The sequence below is a fragment of the Nicotiana tomentosiformis genome, chromosome 2 (genome assembly GCF_000390325.3).
Source record: "Nicotiana tomentosiformis chromosome 2, ASM39032v3, whole genome shotgun sequence".
NCBI classification, from domain to species: Eukaryota; Viridiplantae; Streptophyta; class Magnoliopsida; order Solanales; family Solanaceae; genus Nicotiana; species Nicotiana tomentosiformis.
In genome coordinates this window covers 138,013,613-138,039,671 of record NC_090813.1, presented here as the reverse complement: position 1 = coordinate 138,039,671, position 26,059 = coordinate 138,013,613, and the positions used below count along the sequence as shown (strand labels likewise).

Sequence of the window (26,059 nt, the reverse complement as noted above, 5' to 3'; positions counted from 1 at the left end):
TTGGAAACATACAAATATTCACATAGGGTATCTACTTTTGTTTCTTACAAAAGGAAAGGCTAATATCAACGCATTTTTAGCTCTTTTTCTTACAAAAGGACTATCATCAACGCTGTTTTATTCAATCTGTTTCTCTTTTCGCACTCGGGCATATTGTGTCGCATCTCACCGTAGATAAAAGATGGTTAAAAAGTCGATGACACAAGTTGACGTGTATTCGTTAGTGAAATTCCCAAACTTAGTTGTGGACTTAAATGACCCTTAATTTATTATTACCAAAAAACTAATTTCAAAAATTCTAGATCTTTACCTCCCGCTCCCTCTGTCAAAATACAAATTCAAGTACTTAAATGACATCCATTATTGCCAAGAAAAATAAATTTAAGTACTTAAATAAAATTTCGCTATTACCAAAGGAAATAGGTTTATAAACTAATTAAGCTTACCCCGACACCCAAAAATGATAAAAATAAGGATGTATGCCATATACATGTAAAAATGTTTTTTATACTAAGTAAATTTAACATATGATAGTAGGTCTTATCATTTTTATCATGTTACCAGCTAATATTACTTAGATGATTTTTGTGTAAATATCTGTTTTTACATCACCAGTAATAGGGGTATATTTTTGGCACCTCTAGACTCTAGTAAATCCAGAAATGACAAAAAATATTTCTTAAGTTTGGGGATAGGTTCAAAGTTAAATATCTTCTAAGTTGTTTTGGTTCTTTAAGTTTTTTCAAAAGTTAATATTTTTGGTCTCCTTCAGATATTAATAAATTTTTTCTATTAGAGTTAAAGAGAATTATGGATGGGAACTCAATTTGAAGGTGTAGACTTTGCCATTTCTGCTATTTTTATTTTATTTATTTTTGGTATTTGGTGCAACTTTTTAAAGTGTAATTTCTATTTTTTTGCTTTATTTTCAGTGTTTGATGTAATATTTGGTGCTAAAATTTTAGTGATTTGACGAGACTTTCTTGATGTTTCCGATGAACTTTTATTTTTAAGCATTCCTGTTAAATTTAATAGATAGATTTTATTAAATATTTGACGGAGCAAACTTGAGGACCAAAACTGCTAAGAAGATATTTAAGGGCCTACTTTAAACCTATCACAAACCTAAGGGACCAGTTTTGTCATTTTATCTTAGTAAGTCACAATGGTCCGTCATAAATAGAAGATTGAGAGGTCATGTGTAATATTCTTTTCCCAACGGATCATATGTAATTTCATTTTTGCCGAAGTTGATATGCAAATTGATCACAAGAAAATGACAAAGAAAAGTTGACGAGGAGACTGCAGAAAGAGGAAAATTCTAATTCGGAGGCTAACCGTTGTTTAAAAGGCAGCACAATCAAGCAGAAATTCATCTTTACAATTATCACATTTCCACTTTCACTATTCAATTTTTCTGCTAAAGGATTGTAAGGGAGAAAATGAATTGGATTCAACGCAAAATCTATCTCTACAATGTCACTTTTGGTCTTTACATGCTCGACTGGTGGGAACGTTGCCTCTTCAGTATCCTTTTTAATTTTTTTTTAGTTACTCGCTTAATAGATCTGATGTGACTTTAATCTTTATAAATTTCAATTTATTTTGCTGATCTGTAATCTACTAATTGTTAAATGATAGATATAAAGATCAGATTTTGGATAGATCTGGAGTTCTTAACGCTGTTAGATATTTTGGTGCTTGTGTTGTTGTGGTTTATGTGTTACAATGGGTTTCGTTATGCTTCCGAGCTTTTCAACAGGTATGTGTTTCATCCTATGTTACAATCTCAAAAAGTACAGTTTTATCCTATGTTTCAATCTAAAAAAATCCTAAGCCGGGTCTATTGGAAACAACTCTCTATCCTCACAAGTTAGGAAAACACTACCCTCCCAGACCCCACGGTGTGGGAGATATTACTGGGTAAGTTGTTGTTGTCCAGGTAGCTTGCACGCACCTTAGCTACTATAAGAAATGATTAAATATCAAAGGTCTCAAGAATGAAATCTAGGACCTAAATGTTTATTTTTTAGAACAAAGTTGGTGTCCAGGTAGCTTGCACGCACCTCAACTATTACATCGGGTACCTACTACCTCTCATGGTACCAGCTAACTCCACCCACCAATATTTAGGACCGTCGTGTTTTGATCCAAAAGTGTGTTGATGGAAAACGGATGTGGAAATGAGTGGCAATGGGATTGGTATGTAAATACACTAACATCATTAGAGCAAACTGACTCCCAGGGTTTGCAGTTAGCAAAACTAGATAATAATGAACTTGCGTAATGATATTCAGTTATGCCATAGTGCACTGAACTTGCATAGTGATATTTAGATGCGCCCTAGCATATTCGATGCAGTTGCATTTCAATGAATTTAGTGGAAGGATTGGGCTATAATTGTATGAATATGAGTTTCAACTATTAACAATACATGGTGGATTTTGATGGTGTCCTAGGATAAGAAGGGGTATTTGACAAATTTGTTTCACATCAAGATTAACTGGAGACCAGGACAAAGAAATCATGTCATCAGTCAATCTAACATGTAATATTTTCTTAATATGGTATACCTATCAAGTCATTGACTTGTTATTTGGTACCTTCGGAGAATTAGTTGTGATAAGAAATGGACCTTCGACCCTAAAAGCTGACTTGTGAGTAGTGGCAGAGCTAGAAATTTACTAAGGGGTGTCAAAATACAAAAAGGTAAATACACGAAGAAAATAAGGGGAGTCAACATATACTCCCTCCGTTTCAATTTATATGAACCTATTTCCTTTATAATCCGTGCCAAAAAGAATGACCCCTTTCTCTATTTGGAAACAATTTACCTTTATGCAATGATTTATAGCCACACAAAATATATGTGCCTCATTTTACACCACAAGTTTAAAAGTTTTCTCTCTTTTCTTAAACTCCGTGCCCAGTCAAATGGGTTCACATAAATTGAAACGGAGGGAATAATATATATACATAAAAATAATTTTTTGAACTAGCTAAACAGTGTAATTTTCCGGCGAAAGGATGTCAATTGACACCCCTTAACATAAGGTGGGTTGAGGATTGACCAAGACCATATAAGGAGACTAAGCATCCACACCAATGTGGGACTCTTAACATTAAATGTATTGTTCCTGTTTTGATCACCTAACTGTGAATCAAACGGCGTAACGCCAAGTTTTAGTGTAACAACTATTTTGGCATTGATCAGATGAATAATAGTTCGTTCTCACGAAAGTTCTGACTCCTGATAGCTTACCATCTTTGGTAGCAGAAAAGAGAAAGTGACAACCTTGAAAGGTTTAGGGGTGGGCATTCGGTATTTCGGTTCGATATTTAAGAATTTTGGTTCGGTATTTCGATATTCGGTTTATCAATTGTGTATACCAAATACCGTACCAAAGTATTTCGGTACGGTTCGGTATTTTTTATTTTGGTTCAGTACAGTTTCGGTTTAATACATATTCATGTGTCGTAGTGCTAAGTGCTAAGAGCCTAAGCATTAAGCAAAAGGCAGCAACACCAAATAATCAAATCCGCCATTCTGCCTAACAAAAGGTGTGTAAGTAAGGCAGCACCACAACACTAAATAATCTGCCAACTGCCAACTGCCATTCTGCCTAATAAAAGGCAGCAAGGCAGCAACACTAAATAATAAAATAAGCAAGCCAGAAACACTAAATAATAAAAGGCGTGTAAGAGCACATGATTATCACATTCACAGCAAGTACACACCTGATTATCACATTCCCAACAAGTACTTGAAAGGGAAAAGAAGTAAATAAATATCACAATAAGCTAAGATAGTAACAACTACTAACGAGTAGCAGGAACCAGCAGAATTAAACACAGTGCAACAAAAACATAGAGGGCATCCCTCTATTCAAGTTTACACTAATAGTCTCAAATCAACTTAGTCTTAATTCTTAAATACGGATTTCAGGAAGATGCTCAAGACAATGCCTAATATTTCCTTAAACAATATGTGCCATCCCTCTTTGGATGAACATTAGGAGCACGGGTCATGATTGCACTTGAACCTAAAAAAAAAGATAAATCATAAGTTAGAATATTATTTTTTTGATGATAATAAAACAAAACTACAAAAGTATATCACCAAACAAATAGAGTATTAAACTTACCACTCAAGTTGCAAGTTGCAACTATACATCAAACAATGCTAGTAGTGCTTCCATTATTTTCCATATCTAAACATAATTCGACCAAATATGTCATACAAATAAACAAGTATGATATATTATTTTGAACTAAAATACACACAAAATATTAAAGCTTACCAAACTCGAGTTCCTCAAGATACTCCCATTCTTCTTCAACACTAATAGGATTCTTCTCTTCTCTAAGCCAATCTTGAACACAAACAAGAGCTTGCACACATTTAGGAGTCAATGAACTCCTAAATGAATCAAGAATACGGCCACCGGTGCTAAACGCACATTCCGACGCCACACTAGAAATTGGAATGGTCAACACATCACGAGCCAACTCCGAAAGAATAGGAAATCTAGGAGCATGTGTTTTCCACCAACTTAAAATATCAAATTCTTCACTAAAAGGCTCTTGTTCTTCACTAATGTATTTATCCAACTCCGATTTAGCACCCCCACTTCCATTGTCTTCCTTTTGTTTCTTCAAGTGAAGTTTCGTCCTTATTAATGATGCAGTTAAAACACTCCCACTAGATGTATTAGATGTGTTATTAGATGAAGTAGAACTAGATGGAGATTGAGGACAAGATCCAGTTGAATACTTTTTTAGATACTCTTCAAACAAAGAATTCATATAAGCATACACCTCGACATTTATTTTCTTCCCTTTTTCCTCCCCAAAAAGTTCTTCAAGTGCAAGGCTAACATATTCAAATTTGTTACGTGGATCCAAGACGAAAGCAATAAAAATTATTTTATTCATCTTTTCAGGCTCACCCCAATACTTCTTGAACTTTTCTTGCATCCACTCAGCCATTTTTCTCAAATGCTCATCCTCACTAATTAAACACATTTTCAAATGACAATAAAGTTCAGATACATCCTCAAAATGAGAATTACAAGTGACATAACGTGAACCTGAAACTTTTTTGGTAAGCTCGTGAAATCTTGCAAGAAACGCTATCACATTCCTCACATTCACCCAATCATCAGATTCAAGAGGACCTGCACTACTACCATCTTCACAAAGATGAGAACATAGATAAGCAGAAAATCCATCATCAAAAAGATGAAACTTGTCAAAGGCCTTTTCAAAGTTTTGTGCCATATCCAACATAAAATAAGTGGAATTCCACCTAGTAGGAACATTCAAACATAATGTTTTGGTACATTCTACCTTTATATGTGCACAACATTGTTTAAACTTTAAGGTCCTTACAGGCGAAGATCTCACATACCTCACAATATTTCTAAGACGTGTGATAGAAGCATCAATTTCTTTCAAACCATCTTGCACAATTAGATTTAGTATATGAGCCATGCATCTCACATGAAGATGTTTACCACTCATCATATTAGTTTTCCACATATCTAATTTTTTAGACAATTCTTTGACTGTGACATCATTTGAAGAAGCATTGTCTACGGTAATAGTGAACACCTTGTCTAATTTCCATTCAAGCAAACAATTAGAAATAGCTTTAGCCATCTCTTTCCCTTATGACTAGTGATAGGGCAAAAATTTAGTATTCTTTTATGCAACTTCCAATCCCTATCAATGAAGTGGGCTGTCAAACACATATAATTTATTCTTTGCAATGAAGTTCATGTTTCTGTTGTGAGGCAAATTTTTGGTTGTGCTTCTCTAAAAGACCTTCTTAGATTTTGCTTCAATTCACCGTAAACTTCATAACAATCCCTTGTTATTGTTCTACGAGAAGGAAGACGAAATAATGGTTGAGTTATTCTCATAAATTTCATAAAGCCTTCCTTTTCTACAAAGCTAAATGGTAGTTCATCAATAACTATCATCTCAATTAAGGCCCTCCTAACCACTTCTTGATCAAATTTCCAAAGCGATCCTCCATCATTTTGGCAAGATTGAAAATTTATCTTTGTTTGACTATTATCTTTATCAATGTTAGGTGGGTATTCTTTGCATCTAGCCAAATGATTTTTCAATCCTGTTGTTCCATTCCTAGATGTATTAGCAGCATAAGCTTGCTTACAATATCTACACCTTGCTTTACCGACCCCATTTACCTCAAATTTATCAAAATGTTGCCAAACTTTGGATCGAGGTTGCATGGCTTTTCTTTTCTTAGAATCTTGATTATCAATTGTGTTGGTGTTGCTATCTTCTGTAATAGGTAAATTTCAGTTGAACCGGCATCACTTACTCTACTTTCATCTGCCATTTTTACAAAATTAAAACAAATATAAACACAAATTGAGACTAGAGTTGAGTTTAGATAATCAAAGTCTAAAATGGAGGTTGACAAGTATTTGACAAGGATGTCTACGAGTTTCTGGGCTACTGTTTCCCTAACATAATTTTGTAATCTCACTAGAGATATATTTATGTGAAAATCTTTTACTAGAAATACTAGTAATTGAGAGCAAGAAAAAAGAATATTATGCAAAGAGTGGAATTTGGAAGTGAGTCTTCATGTCAAAGTTAGTAACCTTCTATAAGACAATTAATGTAGACGTTCAGTTTCCTTTTTTCTTTTACAAATATAGAATTTGTTTGCTGATTTCATTATTACATCAAATGAAGATAATCAAAATAAAGTACGCCACCTAACAAGAAAATGCCTCTTTGCACGCCACCTAGTGAAAGATAATCACATAAATTCTTTTTGCTTGCCCACCCCTAGTTACCACTCATTCAAATCTTGTAGTTTAATAATTCTACTAAAGAACTAATCTCACTATTTACATGTCACTGGGATCATTAGGTTCAAAGTGGAATTTTTCAGAACTTGTTTATGAAAAGATTAGCCATTAAAAAAAAACAAGTGGCAAAACAAAGAGTTTTCCTTATTCCAAGAACTACCAATTAATCAACCATAAATTATTATAAAAAACTGAAGATTGAAGAATGAAAAGTTATGAACCTTTTGAAGAGTTGAAAATTGAAGAATGAAGGTAAAAAATAAGGAAACCAGCAGTCACACTTGAGAGTCGTCGGCGCAGAGGTCGTGAAGTCGCCGTGACGTCGTCTGACTCGTCTCTATCGCGCCGAGTTCTCACTTTTCTGAGTTCTCTCTCACAGTCACAACTCTTTGGTTAGGTTTCTGTTTCTAATTTCCTGTAGTGAAGTGAAACTAGGGAAAGACTAAAGAGGGTAAGAGTTGGGCCTTATTGGGTTGGGCTGGGCACTAGGGCAGTGTAGAGAATTAGAGATACAACATATTGGGTTGGGCTGGGCAGTATAGGTCCAACATAAAATTCTTTAAAATTCGGTATTTCGGTATACCGAAATTTCAAGATCCTAATACCGAGGACCGAACCGTTATACCGAAATACCGAAAATGTAATACCGAATTATACCGAAATACCGAAAAAAACGAAACCGAAATACCGAATTAATTCGGTCCGGTTCGGAATTCGATTTTTCGGATTTTATGCCCACCCCTAGAAAGGTTAATATAACTGGAATCTATATGAATTAGTCAAACTGGAAAAATGTTTAAGCCAGAGTAACAAAATCTGGACATCTAAATGCACCAGTTTCAGGCCAAGAACACTCCATTCTGGCAACCTGTTTCTTATTTTCTTCAAATTTATGCCATTTCTCAGTTTGCCACCGTTGTCCTGTATAAGCTACACCAAGTGCTGATATTTCTCTTTTCACTTGATTTAATTGTTAAGATTTAAGATATCACAAGTTATTCTGTAGTACCTTGCGTTAATAGATACATGTTATTTTTTGTATAACCTGTCATAAGGGGCCTAACTTCCTTAAACATATTTCCTGGGGATGAGGGTTGTTTTTGGAATTCTGGTGGCAAAGTAAATACCTTTTGATTGTTTGAACTAAGTCATTAAAGAAAGAAATGAAGGGGAAATTGGGGATTTAAAGCTAACAGGTGAGCCTGGAAACGGGGTTGAAGAAGAAAAATAACTGAAGCAGTTGCATCCTTGGCAGTCTAGTGAATGAAAAAAAGGGAAGCCCCTTTTTATTAGTACGGTATAGGTTGGTTGAGGGAAACTCCAAAACTAGGGTTCCAAAAAACTTATATTATAGAAAAGTTTGACAAAGGGGCACCCCTACTATACCCCGCGCAACGACTGAAAAGCCGTTGTTGCTTGCTTCTTGCAGGCTCGAAAATCTCTCTTTCGCCTCTCCTCCCTGTCTCAATTCTGATTGATTAGCTTCTTCCGTAGCTTGCAAAGTTACAACCAGTGATAACTGGTTTGAAGAACAACGTAAGTTTTAGCTTTGTTCGGTCTGGGCTGCTGTAACCCGTCATTGAGCTGAATCTTAATTTGCTTTGAATTGTCAGTCCACAAAGAAGTATTTGAAAGTCATACTGATACCATTTTATATGATCTGGTTCTGATACTTCTCTATTTTATGTTGACCTGAATTAAAGTCACTTGTGTTCATTACAGTTAGTCTGTTGCAAGCTATTGCTTTTGCTGATAGCTCAAATGAGTTGAGAAATATCTATATTTCACATTTTGATGTATCTCTTTCTTATGATCAACACTAAGATCCTCTTTTTCTTTTCCTGTCTATGATGTTTAATTCATTGGGAAAACTAATGTACAACTTTGTTGAAACTCCATATTTATGGTTTTGTGTACCATAATTAGTTCTGGAACAATATTTTTAATCTTTTTACAGTTATTGTAAGTGAGTTCCTACTCATCTGATTGGTAATTTCTTTGTCTCAGGCAAATGTGGTGAAAGGTCATCAGCTGGGATGAGCTTTGTTCTTGACCATAACTGAGAGAGATGTATGTATGTATGTATGCCTCTTTTGGCATTTGTTTTTTAAGCTTGTTGAAATTGTTTGCTGTCCCATGGATAATAGTTGGCTTGGTATGAATTCTTTTGCCAGAAAAAATGTATTGATGTTATTTTCTTATTCTTTAACGATAGATGACATTTAATGTAATAGTTCGAATGATCAAGCAGTGATAGTTTAAGTTTGAAGTTTTCCCTGTTGTGAGGAATGCTTTCAAATTAGCTTATCAATAGATGAAGAAATCATGTTGCTTCATTTCTTTTAATCTTGAAGAGTAATATGAATTTGGGCAGATTCATACCCAGGCATATGTAACCTCAAGTTTAAACTCCTTTCTTCCTAGAAATTATTTTAAAATGAGATGTGCATTAAATTCAGTAGTTCTCTCTAATATGCCCTACGCTTGTTTTTGTTCCTCTTTTTTCACCATATTTGCCCTATGGAATTGGCAGATCTATTTGGGATTTGGGTGAGTGGCCTCCTTAATTCCAGAATGTAATAGATGAAAGAAAACATATTGATTCATTTTTTGTCAATAAAGTAACGAATAGGCTCCATGTTTAAGTATATTTCATCATACGTGATTCTTCTTCTGTAAATTGATACCGTTAGTGCGGGAAAACGGTATTATAGGAAAAGCAAACTGAGTTCATCACGTCTGGCCAAAAGCCACCCAAAGTTAGTTTCTGCAAAAACCTGAAAAATCACATTCTCAAAATGTTATAATTTTAAGTATACCCTTTCATGCTCCGACATATTAAAAAAGAAAGGATCTTACTACAGAAAAAAACTCATACCCAGTGTTTAAATTTTAAACAAAGTTATATTGATTTACAGGTAAAAATGTTTATTAGTTAATCATGATTTAGTTGTTAAAGACTTAAAGTGCCAGTAGAAAACACATGTCCTAGCAGTAAACACAATGTGGATGTTTATAGAGGGACCATACAACTTTCTAGCAGAAAAAAAAGCATAATACAGAACTCGAAACTACTTATAAAGTGGATAAAATGCAATTCCAATAATAGGCAGTTGAGAGAAATCATGCAATAGGTAGTCTATATTTCTATTTTTAGCTTGCGCAGCGAATCTTTTACATCCTATGTATCTGTTTTTTCAGACTCCGTATTTGGAGGTTAATTTAACAAAACTGTCTTTTATTCTCTTCTTCGCAAAATCTAATTTTATTCCTTGTAGTATTGAGCAAAGCATATTCTACTTTTAATTTTGTTAAGTTATACGTTTTTTTTTTATCTCTCCACTAGTAAATTTTCGTAACGAATTTTCAATTGTTAATCCATTTGAATAATTGATTTAAAGAGAAAACTACTTTTGGTATTTTCATTACAATCATTAGATTTGTGAAAATTTTGTCCAAAAACACACAAGTCTGCTAATCAAAAGTATAACGTTTAATTTGAACTTTACAAGATTATTTAGAATTGGAGTAAAAGTAATTGAAAAACTAATACTCCTTCTGTTTCATATTAGATGAGATACTTTTCTTTTTAGTCTGTTCCAAAATAAATGACACAATGGTAATCCTTTACTTTTGAGATACCAATATTACCCTTACCATCCCTCCTTCAAAAATCTGATACGGACCCACTGAATTTAAGAGTAAATAGTTTGTGATATAACTTTATTAGGTTAGGTTTAAAAGTCAAGTGTTAAAAAAGTGAACTATTAGTGTCAGATCTTTTCCATGCTTGTTCCCACGTGGCTTCTTCCATTTTTGTTCTTTTATATTTTCTGCTGCAGTTATAATTATTTTCTTCGAAATTGGAATATTGCGAGCCATATGAAACTTACTTACGTGCTTTATTTTTAATCCCAAATTATCAATAAAGATACATTGATTGAAGTTATAAAGCGGCATTATTTGACCAAAGTCACTAGATAATCGATCACAAATATTGTCGTGACGAACTTTACAAAAATAAGTTGCAGATAACCTTGATCTATAATTCTAGCTTAAAGTAGAGCTAGAGTTTCATTAACAATACCAATGTCGCAACAAACTTGAGTAGGAACAGATTCATATCGTTCTAGCATGTCTTTTTTCATATGTGGCACTTTGTAATTGTTTCCACCTTTATCTTTCATCACTTCAACCATGCAAGATTGTAGAGTCAGAAACACGTGATTCAGCCGTTCAACTTTCATGTCATTAAACGATTTCTCGACTGCATTTACTAACTCGTCAATAGTTTTAGGAGCCATTTGATGTTGAAGAGATTGAATAGCTCTGAAGAATCCGAGGTCCAAAACATTTAAATTTGGACTGTTAGGAGGTTGAAAGCAAAGCCTAATATCAAATCCATCTTGCCAAGTTTCGGTAAATTATAAGTCATTAACACTAAGGTGAGGTCTCGCATTATCTTGTTGGATAAAAATAGGAGCATTTGACTGCGAAAGTGGCCATTTTGATCGAATCGCCGGAAGAACTTTATCAATTAAACAAGTCCTAGTGACATCTTTAGTGACTGATAAAATAGGCTTTGTTTTTTAAGTTTCAGCTACTTTGTTTTTGCTATTCCTTTTGGAGGGTTCCTTGAACACAAAAGGAAATATTCCTATTTTTCCTGAAAATAACTCAGTTCCATCTTCAGCAAGCCTAGGGCGCACAACAACACCCATAAACATAACTTTTATTATGAAATTTTTACTTTTACAAGATCTATATGGGTTTGGCTCTTGTTCTTCAGGGAGAAGATAGAACTTTTCAGACTTTTTCGACAAAAAGAACCATTTTTCATCTATATGAACATAATTAAACATATCTGAAAACATAGGATTTGAATTTAGCATACTAGACTTAATCATTGATAGACAAAATTGAAGTCTTGCTTTCTTATTTTCCTCCGTCAAATGAGACTTTATGGCATTGGTATGTGGCCTTATAGCTCCTTCTTTGATGCGTCGAAAAATAGTTGACGTAGACATATCCATAGCACATGCCAAAGATCGAATATTTGTTCGGCGACAAAGAGGAATTTCTTTTACCATATTAATGTCGACATGAATTCGTTTTTCCCAACTCTGCCTACAATATGCGGAGACACATTTAATGGAGTACCGTTAGCGACACTTAATTTTGTCTGTTGCCAAATTCTTTCTACAGTACTCCTTGAAGTATTAAATAAAATCACAGCTAGCTTTAAAGACCCATGTTTAACAACTCCATTTTTGCTTTCCTTCAAAAGTCATTCGGCAATAGCATGACGCTCCTCAATTTTTAGACGTCTTTTTCTACTAGTTGAGTTTAATTGCGAGTCACTCATTTGGGTATAATTAATCTCATATGCTAGATAAAATAGGATTAAAGGATATAATCAGAATGTAAGAGAAAATTAGAAACACCAGGAGAAAAAACAGGATTATGAAGAGAAACACTCAAAAGTATAAGTGAATAATCTCAAATATCTCTACATAAATAGGCAAGCTTATCACCTAATTAAAAAAGAAAATTTTTGGCGCCACGTGAATGAAAGATATTTTTTTTTGGCGCCACAAGAATTGAAGAAATTTCTGAGAATAGCTAGCCAGTAGTCTAGAGTAGCTCGTAGACTATAAGAAATGAAGGAAAAGTTTTTTGACTTAGTTAATGTAGCAGAGAAGATGAGACATGTGGGTCACATTTGATTTAATATCTACTTTATAATGATTTTTATTAAAAAGCTAACATGTTGGCCCTTAAGGGTAAAATTGGTACTCAAGGTGATTTGGCAATAGTCTACTCTTGTTTATTAAACTCTGTAACCAGTCAAACTACCTCATTTAATTTGAAACGGACGGAGTATAGTAATTTTCCTTGTAGGAAAATGACTTGTGTTACCTATGGAAGCTACTAGTCTCATCTTGTGATAGAATTGATTGTTTTAGTCTTAAAATTATCTTCGGATCACCAATACCCTTGAACCTATTACTGGATGGATACCTCAGTAATATAGGGGTGTTTAGCATAATTTACCCAAAAGTTTAATCACTTTTCCCTCCGGATTCTTTTCGTACTTTTGAGTACTTTATTCATTTTCAGCTCGTTTTTTTCCTTCTCTGCGAAAAGTTTGTGTTCAGAACACTGTTGGAATGACTAGGCAATGCCATTTTAAAGAGAAAATTAAAGATGGTGGTAAGGCCAAGTTGCATGCATCTCCATTATTTCATTGGATATCTGCTATCTCGTATAAGCACAGGTAACTCTGTCCGCCAAGATTTAGGCTGATATGAACTAGTATATCCTAATTGCAAGTGCAACAAAACTACCTCTGAACTTTCAGTCCGAGAATGTCATCCGCTGTAGCTGCAAGTAACCTGCAACTAATAATAGTCATTCCACGAGCATGGAAACTTGAAAACAACTGAGGACAGACAACAGGAAGATAAGATACAACAACTAACCAAGATGGAATAGACTAGGAGTACCTGAAAAATTATGTTTCGGTTATTCAGTTACTTCTACAATGTTGTCATATATTCAAATTCAACCCGGGTTACAAATTCATGAATTGATATTACAAATTATACTCAAAACAGTTAAAGGGGCATAAATTAGTAGAAAAACAGAAATTTCTAATTCTAATGTACATACAAGCTATAAATTTCTTGAGCGCCGTAAGAGATTTGTGAGCATTTTAACCAAAATCACCTACTCTGTCATGGCTTGTCCTTAACTGTTAGCTTCCTCAACATTGGACTGAAGATGCGTGGCATTGGCATTACTCTCTAGCTTGGACACCGCCTCTGGCCCACACAACCTCGTCAACTCTTCCTGTTTATAACATTGGATCCCAGTAAAAATAAGTATTTCCATCTTTCTCGTATTGCTTAGTCGAATTAAAAGGACAACTAACAGCATTTCCCTGTAATAGCCCAGAATAAAAAAGAGAAAGTATGGATAGAGGGAGGGAGGACAGAATGAAGAGGATACTCGAGAATTTACTTAAAAGTGAGGGCAAATGAGAGAAGCATACAAGAATACAGAGGGGTGAGGAAAAAGATATTGACGTAGTGCTTACCTTTATCGAATTATTCTCCGAGGTAAGCTTCTCACATTCCTCCGAGAGCTTTCGCATCTCCTCTTTGAGTGCATGATTCTCATTGCTCAATGTCTCTACCCTCTGTTGTAGCTCTTCACACTCAGCCTGTGGAGGATGAGAGGCATAAGACAATATGACTAATAAAACTTAACTTTACATTCTAGCTAGTCCCAGCGTTGGACCAATCAAATAGTCAAAGTGGTCATCTACACAGTTTAAGCTCAGTGTCTGTATGCTCACAGTAAGGTGAGTCTTTCCCCTGGGTCAGTTCCATGAATAACCTTGCTTCTGAGTTTATATCACAATCTGTTGGACAAAATACAGTCCACAAAGAAGAACAGCGATCAGCTGTTTTTTCCCCTAAATTTCCACTAAAACGAAAACAAGTCGTTACCTTGTTTTCTCAGTAATAATTTTGAAGTATACTTTCCATCCTTAATATTGCACTTGGGAGAATTGATTGCAATAGGCGATAATATTAACTGCAAGAAGGATGGCTAGTTACTGCTAGTTACTCCATTTCAATCACATATACTATACAATTAAGCCCACCAATAAAGCTAATGATTCTGGATGCTCTTGGTATTTGTCACCTAAGTTGCTCCGACACGCCAGTTTAGGTGCCGCACCCATGTCGACACGACACTAGCATGGGTGTGGGTATGGAATCCGTACCGGATATGGTCAAATAATTTTGGGTACTTTGACCACGACGGACGGAAAAATTCGATACGAGATATAATTTGATTCCCGAAATCAGAGAACCAAAACTAGGGTAAATTTGAAGAAAATAGCATACCTTATCCAGGAAATCAATCATTTACTTATCTACAACTTGAGAATAAAAAAGAAATTCTCATTTTACAATTTCTCATAATTTAGAGATATTTTTATATTTTTGAATTATTTTTAGCCGGATCTCCGCACCCGTATCCATACTAGGATCTGTATCCCGGAATCTTAGAATTTACATCTCGAAGGATCCGACCTCTAGATCCGCACCCGTGTCGGACACCCGAACCCGTGTCCGAGCAGCTTAGTTTGTCACAATATTTTTTTGGTTTGGAAGTTGGGTGTAGAGTATTTAGTTAGAGTGTGTGTGTGTGTGCGCGCGCGCGCGTGTTTTTTGTGTGCGATAAGTACAGATGGGAATTTTAATAATACTCTCTTAGTCCTAATTTGTTAAGTCATTAAAATTTGGGGATTCGAACAAATTTTCCTGTGATTAGGGCACTTTCAAACATTTAAATATTTTTAACTACCAGAATCATACTTTTTATACAGTTTTAAAATATGTAAGTTTTAGTTTAAAAGGTAAAAAAACGCTATTCGATTTCGGATCTATAATAAACGAGTTGAACAACCAACACCATTTGTTTGTTGGAGAAGGGAGTACTAAAAGTAACAAAATAAAATCTCAAATTCAATAGAAAATTTTAGACCACCATCCAACCAACTTGGATAAGCGAAGAAAAAGCAGTTGCCTCATACTTTACATAAAGACATATATTGAGACTCTTATGTAATTTCAAATTAATTGAAAATAATCTTATATGTGTAATCTCGTTGGTGTTATTATTTTGGGCATCTGTCGGAAGTGGTACAGCTGCTCCTCCGGTGACCTCTAAGTCACAAGTTCAAAGCGGAATAACCACTTTGCAGAAAAGCAAAGGGAATGCTACATATGGTATACACCAACTCTCCAGCTACATTGGCATTAGCTGGGGAGCACTTCATGCGCTAGGTTAAGGCAAGTCAAAAAATAATAATGCTACAATTTTACAGATCCATCAATTTTGTTTAAGAATTGCCCTTTTGACTTGTGAAAACATTGGATATTGGGTGCCTCTACTTTGATTTGTTCTATTCAACAGAAAAAGATGGCCTGCTTTTCTCTATTTGTTCCGTTCCAAGAATTCTAACACAGTTTAATATCCATCTAGGAAAAATGAGATTATTTTCAGAACTTCCATTGACGTTGGCTCAGATTGCCACACAATCTAACGACAATGAAACTGTCTCCTCTCCTCACCTTGAGAATCCCGTTATAGTTCCGACTTTGGTAAGCTATTGTGCCTTACCAACTAGTTAATCAGACTGAGCCCCTCATCGGGCAGATTCTTCCTTTGGCTCCGCAGTATACGGGGTATTAGCAGCCGTTTCCAGCAGGGTTGTAGCTATGAGTGCTACAGAAGGACTAGCGAGAGGAGGAATGGAAATGATTGACGCAGGAGCTCCTATAAGTGTTCCGGTCAGTGGAGCGACTCTGCACGAATTTTTAACGTGCTCCGAAGACTTTTTATATTAGACTAGTACTAGTTAGTGACACCAACTTAGTGAGTCCTTCCTTCCCTGATGAAGGGTTGGCATCGTTCCTATATTACATCAATTTATTACCCAAAAAGAAGACCTAAAGCCCAGTGCTGGACCCAAAGAACCCAGAAGAGCATAATTATGGTTACTAATACACAAAGATCATAAATTCTGTCTGTTAAAGAGATGGACGAGAAACAATATCTGTAACAAATAACTCATACCTGTTTGCGTAATCTTGACCTCCTAGCTGATTCTCGATTAGATTGCTTTCTCTTTTGCCTTTTAAGTTCACGTTCATCCTATGAAGAAGTGTTATAAAGCGCTTATCAAAAAAGAAATACAGCAATGATAAACACAAGGGTACAATCCCATTATTGACAGCACACATATTGAGATACAAATAAAAATAACAACAAAAGCAACTATCACTTTTTGAAATGTGTAAACATGCCTTCAGATTCCCACAAAGTTACTGAGATACAGCAAACAACTCTAAATTTCAATCTAGCAAGATAAAGACACAAAGATATAGAGCTGCCAAAATATGGAACCATAACAAAAAAAGTTATTGATAAGGAATTTGAAACCAAGTTCAGTTTCTTGCGATCAAATTTCAAACCTTACTCAGGTTTAAATTTTTAAAATTTAATTTAAGAGCAGATATTTGGGCAAATATGGTCCTACAAACAGGCAAGTTTATTACAAAAGAATGAACCGGTTGTTTCTTTAAAAGTTCTCCGGCAGAACACTAGTGTATGTTTCTAGATTATAATTGCTGAAAGAACTTCTGCACTTCTGGTCAGTAACTAGTCATCAGTTATTTTAGGATCCACCGAAACACCAGAAAACCTGTAAAAACCCATACTTAAGCTCGAACGCTCTCCAGATGACCAGATCGCTCTCGAGGTTTAGATCTCTCTATGCCCTTTCAATATCATTGTTTCCCGGAACTCTCGTTTTTGTTAGATAGTTACTTGACCTTATTAAATATATGGATATAAGTATTGTATGTAGTAGTGTCACTCATTGGTTAAATGTAAGATGCCTATAAATAGGTTTGACTTGTATTACCTTTTTATCAACTCATCAACACAGCTCTCATTTCCTCACAATTCAATATTTTGTTGAGTAAACATGAATTCTGAATGTCAAGTTACACCAGAAACAATGAGTCTTATTGAACCCCATTTTTAAATACCCCTAATGACCGTCTGCAACGAAGAAAAGGAATTACATTTTGTGCTTTTAATCACACAGGCGGCTAGAGGAATAGATTTGATGAGATATTGGCACCATGTAAAGAGCATAAAAAGCAACATGATCAACTGTGAAGGACATAAAACAAAATCTACCTGAATCCATTCACGTCCTATCCCAGGAGCTGGTGTGATACCAGATTGATTTGATCGCATTTTAATCATTCCAGGACCGGCAGACGATGCATTCCACAAATCCATCCCGATATTCAGATTAGTTGCAGGCATAGCAACCGGATTCCCTGTTGCAGGATTGTTCTGAGAACTGGCTCCTAATAATTGAAAATCACATAAACCTATTTAATAAAACGAATAAGGCATAATTAAGAAGCAGACAAGTCAGACAAGTTACCATTTGCAAGCATTAGATCAAAGTTTCTACTCTTGTTTGCAGAAAATTCCTGAGATAATAAAACAAGAAAAAACAGTCTTAACTAGCAATTGATAGGGAACATACATGACACCGATATATTTTAAGTAAACTATGAAATTCTTAAGTAAATCGGAGAGCATACATGGTTATCATTTTCATCATTTGCATCTGATGAACCTTCACTTCCGCTTTCAGCACTATTCAAGAGAATATATTAAGTCAGATGTACAAGGACACATCCAAAAGAAGAACAATTTAAAGGGAAGTGAGATTAAAATGAGAGTCAATAGACAAAATTTAACACTAAATCCACATGAAAAGACCTCCTTGTGGCACCGTCATTTCCAGAACCTGAAGTCGCTTTCCCACTTTCTCCTGCCTTGCCACCTGTATATCCCTTTAATTTTTTGCTTGTACTCTGGTCCTTAGGATCAGTTGCCTTACTATCTGATTCTGGATTTGCCTGCAGTGGGTTTGGAGTCTACCAAAAGGACATGAACGATATTAATAAGATTATTCACAGAAAAGTTATACACGAGTGACTCTCTGTCATCAGCTTTCAAATTGATAGTAACCGAATAACAGAAGGACTGGTTACCATGGGAATATTAGGATGAGCATAAACTCCAGCAGGAGGATATAAAGCTGGATATGGGACTGGAGCACCATAAGGAGGCATAAGTGGATGCTGAAATATCATGCAATAAAGTGTAAGTACATTAAAAAAGTTCTGAGTTTTATACTTTATATAGTAAAAAAGTTACAACGTGCCGTAAAAAAAGAACCACTCCCTCCGTTTCAATTTATGTGAACCCATTTGACTGGGCACGGAGTTTAAGAAAAGAGAGAAGACTTTTGAACTAGTGGTGTAAAATGAGGCACATATATTTTGTGTGGCTATAAATAATTGCATAAAGGTAAATTGTTTTCAAATAGGGAAAGAGGTCATTCTTTTTGGCACGGACTAAAAAGGAAATAAGTTCACATAAATTGAAACGGAGGGAGTATATAAATTAGTGAATGAAAAGTCAATCACCTGGCCTCCCCACATGTATGGATGGGGAGTAGGACTAGCAACAGTTGGGGAAAAGAAGGGAGGTGCAGCTCCAGCACCATAATAAGCCTAAACCGGAAAAAATAAAGCTTAAGAATTAAAAATTCATCATCTTAATGTTGATGTGGTGCACTTGACAATGATTAATCACGAAAGAAATTCATTATCAACCTGCATAGAACTTGACCAATCAGGATATGAAGGTGTAGCTTGTGTCTCCTGAAAATCAAACAAATGGAAAACTTGTGAATAGCGAGCCACAAAACAGAGAGTTAAGGAGAGTGACACTAAAATTTATATAAGCACGTATTGCGTGTAAATCTATGGAAAAAGAGAAAAGGAAAATGACCTGAGCTGAAGTAGCTTTTGAAGGCTTTGCAGGGGTGCTTTCTTCCCCAGCCCCCATTAGGTGTCGATTCAATAGTCAATTACCCACGTTTATTTGATGATCCAGAAGATATGTACTCAATTAAAAGCTAGATGTACCTGAAAGTAGGAGAAAATAATGGGAAAATAAGTTAGGAATCTTTCATTTTTATCTCTACATATTACTCCAGTTATTGTCATATGGAATAACTAGAAAGGTTTCAAGACCGAACAACCATCCTTATGGCATGAATGGAATTTTATGTTTCAAAAATTATATTTCAATATAAAAAGTTGTGGCGAGGTCATTTTCTTGCCACCTACAAAAGATGCTGCCAAGTTTTCATCTCTGTTGCTTATACCAAAGAAGATGAACTACAAAACTGTAAAATAGTATCATGAAGGAGACCGCAAAAGGACGAAACATGATGTATATGTATCGAGGAGACAATTGTAATCTTGCAACAATTATTTTGGCTTTGAAAGCAATCTATTATTTACATTGCAACCTATGAGGAATCTCACTGAGAATAGAACACATACCATATTCAGAAAAGTACCTAACATCAAGATTACTAAAGGAATACCTAACTGTCTTACAAGGTAGGATTCTCCCCACAAGAAAAAAATATAAGATTGTCAAGCCAACAGAATTTGAAGATAAATTACACCAAGAGATTTGTTTAGATTATCAAGATCGAAAAGCTAAAGCATTTCCTGAACCAAGAGATCTTTCTTATGTATTTGGTGCTTTGGAAGAATTAGCGACTTATTATACTGACTCCTTTTGTTCCTTGCTGTTCCTTTGTCAAAGAATGCCTGCATGAATAACAAAAAGCTGATCCTGCACATAACATCGACTGGAAAATACCTTTTCTATATTATTTCTTGATGTGAATACTTTCTTTTATCAATTGAAGGGTTTTTCTTAAATTTATATGCAGCATTTCCAAGTATCCTCTACATCAAGAAACAAAAGCGGCAAGGACATTTGTGCAAAGCTGCAAGCATACAACTCCTCCAGTCAGAAACAAATCTCAGATTGGAATTTGAACTTTCTCCCATTTGGTTGTATAATAAAGAGCCAGTCTAACCATAGTATTTTATTTCTTACAAACCGAGTTTCATCAATGATTTTCTTGTTCTCAACTCTAAGAATTTTTTAAGATGCCCTTATTCTTGCAAGAAAAAATTGTGATATTTAAAGCAAAGCAATAGCAACACATTTTCTACTCAGGGATAATTTAAGATGACTTGTCCACCTTTCCTTTTAAAGTATTAGCAACACACCGTTGACTTAAAAAATAGAATACTTAACTTCTTCCTCAAAAAAAAAAGTATCAACTTTTCCAAAAAAGCTACCCACTTTATGTCCCCTGTCCATAGAACATTATAGATTCTAGTCTAATTTAAGAACGTTCATTACTGAACATACAACAACATAGCCATGGTGATCCCACAAGTGGGGTTTGGGAAGGATAGAGTGTCACAAACCTTACCCCTACCTTGTTGAGGTAGAGAGGTTGTTTCCGACAGACCCTCGGCTCAAGAAAAACATTTTCAAAACAGGTTTGAAAAATACAAGAGTAAAGAAGCAACGTTCATTACTGAACATGACAAAGTAAAATGGCAGGACAATATCAGTTTCCATACATGTGTTAAATATCATAAAGGAAAAATGAGAGAATTTTCTGCTAATATTACGTAATTCAAAGTTGAAATAAGTTTTCCAATAAGAATAATGATGATGTTGATAATAATATTAAATAGACAAAAGAAAAAAAGATAGATGGGTTGTGAATTGCCAGCCTAATGTATAGATTGTTAAATGCAGTGATAAAATCATAAAAGTAATTGCAGCTCCATGTATCACCAAAATTTTCCAGTTTGGTACATTGAACTGATCCTAATGCCTGATAACAAAACTATGACTCACATTACTGCTCAATGGGAAGCCCGAATCATGGAAAGGAAAATCATGGCTTGTACATGATCCATCATATGATGTGTTTAATGTCAAAAGATCCTTCTTAACTTGTCTTGCAAATGCCCCCAGGGCCTAGCTCAAGTGGCAAAGGATGGTGGATTTGTGTCTTAGGTCACAGGTTCAAGCCCCCACACCATGCAAAGCAAAGCCTGGTATTTAAGTGGAGAAGGGTAGAGGGGCGGGCCCATTATTCACCGAGTTTCGAAGGCTGCGGTTGGTCCAAAGGATCGGCCCCAAACGGATTTCTCGGTCATCAAAAAAAAAAAAAAAAAAACTTGTCTTGCAAACTAAAGACAATTAATCTCCACCTATGAAACCAATCTAGTTTAGTCTTTTCTTGACTACTCCATAGACAAGATATGGAAAGAATTGTTAGGGCAAAACAGTTTGAGATTCATAATTTCCCAATACTAAAGAGAGGGGTCTTAATCAATTGAGTTTCTGTTGCTATTCATATTTCATCTATCTAGCAGCAACAAATAGCTATCCTTGAAAAACCGAGAGCACAAACAAACGAGTTTAACTTCTATACAGTGCTACTGTAAAATAAATTTAATACTATTAGGTCACCTAAAAGATAACAAGGGGTAACCCTCAATAAATGACCTAAAAATAAGATAGGTTATGCTACAACATCTTAAAATACATTGATAATGTAAAAATTCTTTTAAACTGTTTGTGTACATAAGATAAATCCCACAGGTGACTATGTGTCCTTCCTTAAAAGCACTATAATGAATAAATGTTTACTTACTCTCTCTCGTGTGCAATAACTATATGGCTAATGAAGTCCCTGAATATAAAATTACCGTTAAGTTTCTAGGCGGCTTACATTAAAAGAACAAAGGAGAAAATCAGAAAAGTTCACGGAATAGTTCAATTACATATAATCTGAGTTTCAGGCAAAGAAAAGGTTTCAACCATATGCAGACTGCAGTAATTTTGTAGGAGAATTGGTTCTTTCTTTGTTAATTGAGTTACTAAATTTCCAACAATATCTGAAAAGAAACTTTTGGGCCCTGTAAAATTTATTCTACAATATACAAACAAACCAATCTTGAAATTCAAAGGAAACGGCTAAAATTAGGAAGACCCCAATTCTGAGAATTTTGGAAAACAACAACATATACAGTGTAAACTACTAGTCATAAAATAACCAGAATAATTCAGTTGTTGTCTGTGTTTATATGTTGTTAGGAAAACTGAAATACAAAAAATACATAGAAATAAGAAGAGGGAAGAGGGAAGGACTGACCTGGGTGTCTGAAAGAGGGGGTGTGAGTGTGAGGTGGAACAAAGGAGAGTCCAACTCGGATAGACAGTCGGTGCTGTTTCTTTCTTTCTTTCTTTCGTTTCTTCTTCTTTCTTTGGTTGGTGTTAATTGTTATTAAATGTTAAAGTGCAAGTACTAACTAAAGAGTGCTCTTCATCAGAAGATCTAACGGTTAGGAGACTTTGAGGTTTAACTTGTCCTAAATCCTAACACCAATTTAAAGTTTATTAACTTATCAGATTTTTTATCCCATAATAACACGCACTCTGGGTCCGAACACTAGACTCTTTTCACTGCGGCATCAAAAGTATTGTTGCAGACGCTGCTGATGAAATTATGAAAAAATTCAAAAAAAATACTCGTAGATTATGTTTAAGCGGCTTCTTTTGTCAATTTTTTTCTTTTATTTTCTATTTCGATTTTAAACACGAAAAAAAAAAACAAAATCATTCGCCAACTATACTATTAAGTGATGAATGATGAATATTTATTTATACTTTAAAAACATGTATAGTGGATTTGTTAAATAAATAAAAATTATTATTAATTTATTTTTTAGTAGACCACTTCATTGGAAATAAAAGCGACAATATATCACAAACTAGAAGAAATCAAACTAAAGTACTAATGATGAATAGAGATGAGGAGATTGACCAAGAGGACGTATGTAGTGTATATCGACATTTGCATTCCCTTCACGTAACTATATATCCAAATTAAAGGAATATAGCTTTACCAAGTAGACGCTGATTCACAATGACAATATTAAAGAATATAATAATGATATCCTTATTCAGAAACTTAATTAATATCGTTGGAAAAGGAAAAGGGCCAGATGGGTGGGTCGGCCCGGCCCGTTTCAGGAATTGGGTTTTGGAAGTTGACACGTGAGGGATCCAGCTGGCAGAAAAGAAGTGGATAGGAATGACAAGGCATCAATTTAAACAAACAAAGTAGATAACATAATTTAATTACCCCCACCCGCCGCCCAATTTGTTTTCCCCAAAGAGAATCAACCGGCGTTCAAGTCCCTCGGACTAATAGCTTGTTTGATCAAGCCTCTTCAAAATCAAAAGCACTTTTTTTTTCAATTTTTTTAAAAAAATTAAAGTATTTGATTAAATTTTTAAAAAGAAAAAAAATACTTTTGAGTAGAAGTATAAGCAATTTTGGAGAAACAGATTTTTAAAACAAAAAAACGTTTGAGAAAAACACATATAGAAGCACTTTCTAAAAGTTTGGTCAAACACTAATTGCTGATTAAAAGTATTTTTTAAATTAATTAGTCAAACACAAACTGCTTCTCACTAAAAGTACTTTTAAAAAACACGTTTAAGAAAAAGTCATTCTCAAAATAAACTGATTTTTGTAGCTTGACTAAACATACAATAAATTACTATCATGGTCTTCATTTTTTTGAGCTAGCTAAGATTTTGTCCTTTTTAAATTATTACATAGTCAAATTTTAATTTTCATATATAGTGCGTTTAACTTAATCATTGAGCCCTATTTCAAGCTTCAGGAATAAAATGGTATCATTTTGTTGGAAAAACAGGAATGAAAGTCCTACTTTCATCAAGGAAAAAGATTATCAAAGGTGAGAAAACAAGAGTTGGCATTGTTGGTAATAGGTGGTAATCTTAAAATAATAAAAAATAAAACAAAAGACTTTGAAATAAGAAGGGGAAGAATGGGAGGGCTTCCATAGTTTCTCGCAGAATGTGTGAGCCAAACGCTATGCTGAACTAGAAGAATGAGGGCTTACTGTCAAGGGCAAGTTATATATTTGACCCGCGGCCGAATATAATTACATTCGTTAGTTAAATATACAATATATATATATATATATATATATATATATATATATATATGTTGGCTATTATTTTTGGGAGCAATTATATTGTGTATTTTTTTCTACTATTATCTCTTAATATTATCAATGTGCCAGATGGGCTGTCAACTTTTCCTTAACAGCTTATCTATGATCGGATCCACTGTCCAATAAAAATTCCATGATTTAAAAATGGGCCTTATAGTAACAGCCTTTTGCACCTATAGCCTCATTTGTTAGTACACTTCTGTAATCAGGTCGCTTATATGACAATCACGTGAAACTTGTTTTAAGTCACCATAAATTAGTTATTTAGAAAGAGCTTAACTTATATACATTAATAATATAAAAGAAATTTTAAGTACAATATTTATTCTTTGATTGTGAAATATCAGGAACTATAAGGCAGCATCTACTAAAGTGGTAAGGTATACAGAGAACAAAGAAAGCTTGACAGGAGGAGTTGACATGGATAGAACAGTTTGGCAAAGGGAAGAGTGGAAGTGCAACAGTATGCAGAATGACTTTAGAAGCTGCAGTTTATCACATTTGGCAAGAAAAAAATAATGTGATATTCCAAAAAAAAAAGAAGAAGAAGATCAACCAATGCTTTACTACGATTGATCATTCACGAAATACATGTCAGGGCCACCATATTTCCCGGCTAGAACGAACTATGTCATGTCTAAACTAAACCTTTAGTTGCAAATTGTAAGAATTGTAAATATCTATACTTGGTAAATAAAATACTTTTAATTACTAATTTTTTTTTTAAGTACTATCATATCATCTTAAAGTAACTACAAACAACTGCACATATGTTGATAGACATCGCGAGTGAGTTGGTTAGTAAAGAGAGCAATATATATGTTGCATGGAACTCTCTTTCTTGCCGAGAGCATGATCAATTCTAAAGTTAATTGAATTTGTATCATTATATGAATGTCATTGTCATCCACCAAAGGACTGTTCAAGCAATCAACTCGAATGGTAAGTTTTAATTTCCAGTTGCAAACTTTACCATTAATGGCAACCAAATTGTACTGTATAATTGGTGGGTTTGTTAGGCGTGTCTCAAATTAGCTATCAGTACCTTGAACCTTCATTAATATTCTCTACACAAGATTGAATATCCATTCACAGTATTAAATTCTTTTACGCATTCAGAGTTTTTGACTCATTCAAACGTGTCAAATATCTTCTTTACCAAATTACCACTCTATGTAAAGTTTAGATATTTACAATATGGACTTAATTAGCCATTGAATGGTCTACTCGGCTCTTTATACAAATAGATCATACAGAATAATATATATTATATATCCGTTAACAATTTTTTATTTAAGTAGTTATGTGAGAGTGTTTAAGTTAATTCTTCTATTTTTTTGCACTTAAACTCGTATTAGTACGGCCTTCTTGGATGAATTTACCTGTCAGTAAACAGTACGGCCTAAAGTCGCAAAGGTCCATCCATCTACATCTTTAATTACCATTTACCTCTCGTTTATTGGATGAATTATGCATGTGTGCTTAATTATAAGAGATTTAACTAATTATATACAGTGGCAGTGGCAGTGTAACATATATATTTTTTTTTGCTATCAATGTAATTTTATCTATCATAGCAGGCTT

The 26,059-nt window shown here is 34.5% G+C and overlaps 2 protein-coding genes across 5 annotated transcripts; one reads left to right on the top strand and one right to left on the bottom strand.

The window, feature by feature from the left end:
• The first annotated feature begins 1,228 nt into the window (after nucleotides 1-1,228).
• Nucleotides 1,229-9,187, top strand: LOC104119776 (uncharacterized). Its single transcript, XM_009631360.4, has 3 exons — nucleotides 1,229-1,527; nucleotides 1,690-1,762; nucleotides 8,859-9,187. The coding sequence occupies exons 1-3, from the start codon at nucleotides 1,443-1,445 to the stop codon at nucleotides 8,869-8,871; spliced, it is 171 nt and encodes a 56-aa protein (XP_009629655.1). The 5' UTR covers nucleotides 1,229-1,442; the 3' UTR covers nucleotides 8,872-9,187.
• Nucleotides 9,188-13,354: 4,167 nt separating this feature from the next.
• On the bottom strand, nucleotides 13,355-22,710 carry LOC104119784 (G-box-binding factor 1-like). 4 transcript variants are annotated; one of them, XM_009631367.4, is made up of 12 exons: nucleotides 22,579-22,710; nucleotides 19,320-19,456; nucleotides 19,142-19,189; nucleotides 18,953-19,039; nucleotides 18,515-18,604; nucleotides 18,240-18,397; nucleotides 18,059-18,113; nucleotides 17,896-17,944; nucleotides 17,640-17,815; nucleotides 16,509-16,586; nucleotides 13,951-14,076; nucleotides 13,355-13,703 (listed from the first exon to the last, which is right to left on the bottom strand). In XM_009631367.4, the coding sequence occupies exons 2-12, from the start codon at nucleotides 19,374-19,376 to the stop codon at nucleotides 13,602-13,604; spliced, it is 1,026 nt and encodes a 341-aa protein (XP_009629662.1). In that variant the 5' UTR covers nucleotides 19,377-19,456; nucleotides 22,579-22,710; the 3' UTR covers nucleotides 13,355-13,601. The 4 variants fall into 4 exon arrangements, with proteins under 4 accessions (XP_009629662.1, XP_070052252.1, XP_070052250.1 ...); XM_070196151.1 differs by having other exon boundaries at nucleotides 17,640-17,785; XM_070196149.1 differs by having other exon boundaries at nucleotides 19,320-20,155; nucleotides 22,579-22,691.
• Nucleotides 22,711-26,059: the final 3,349 nt, after the last annotated feature.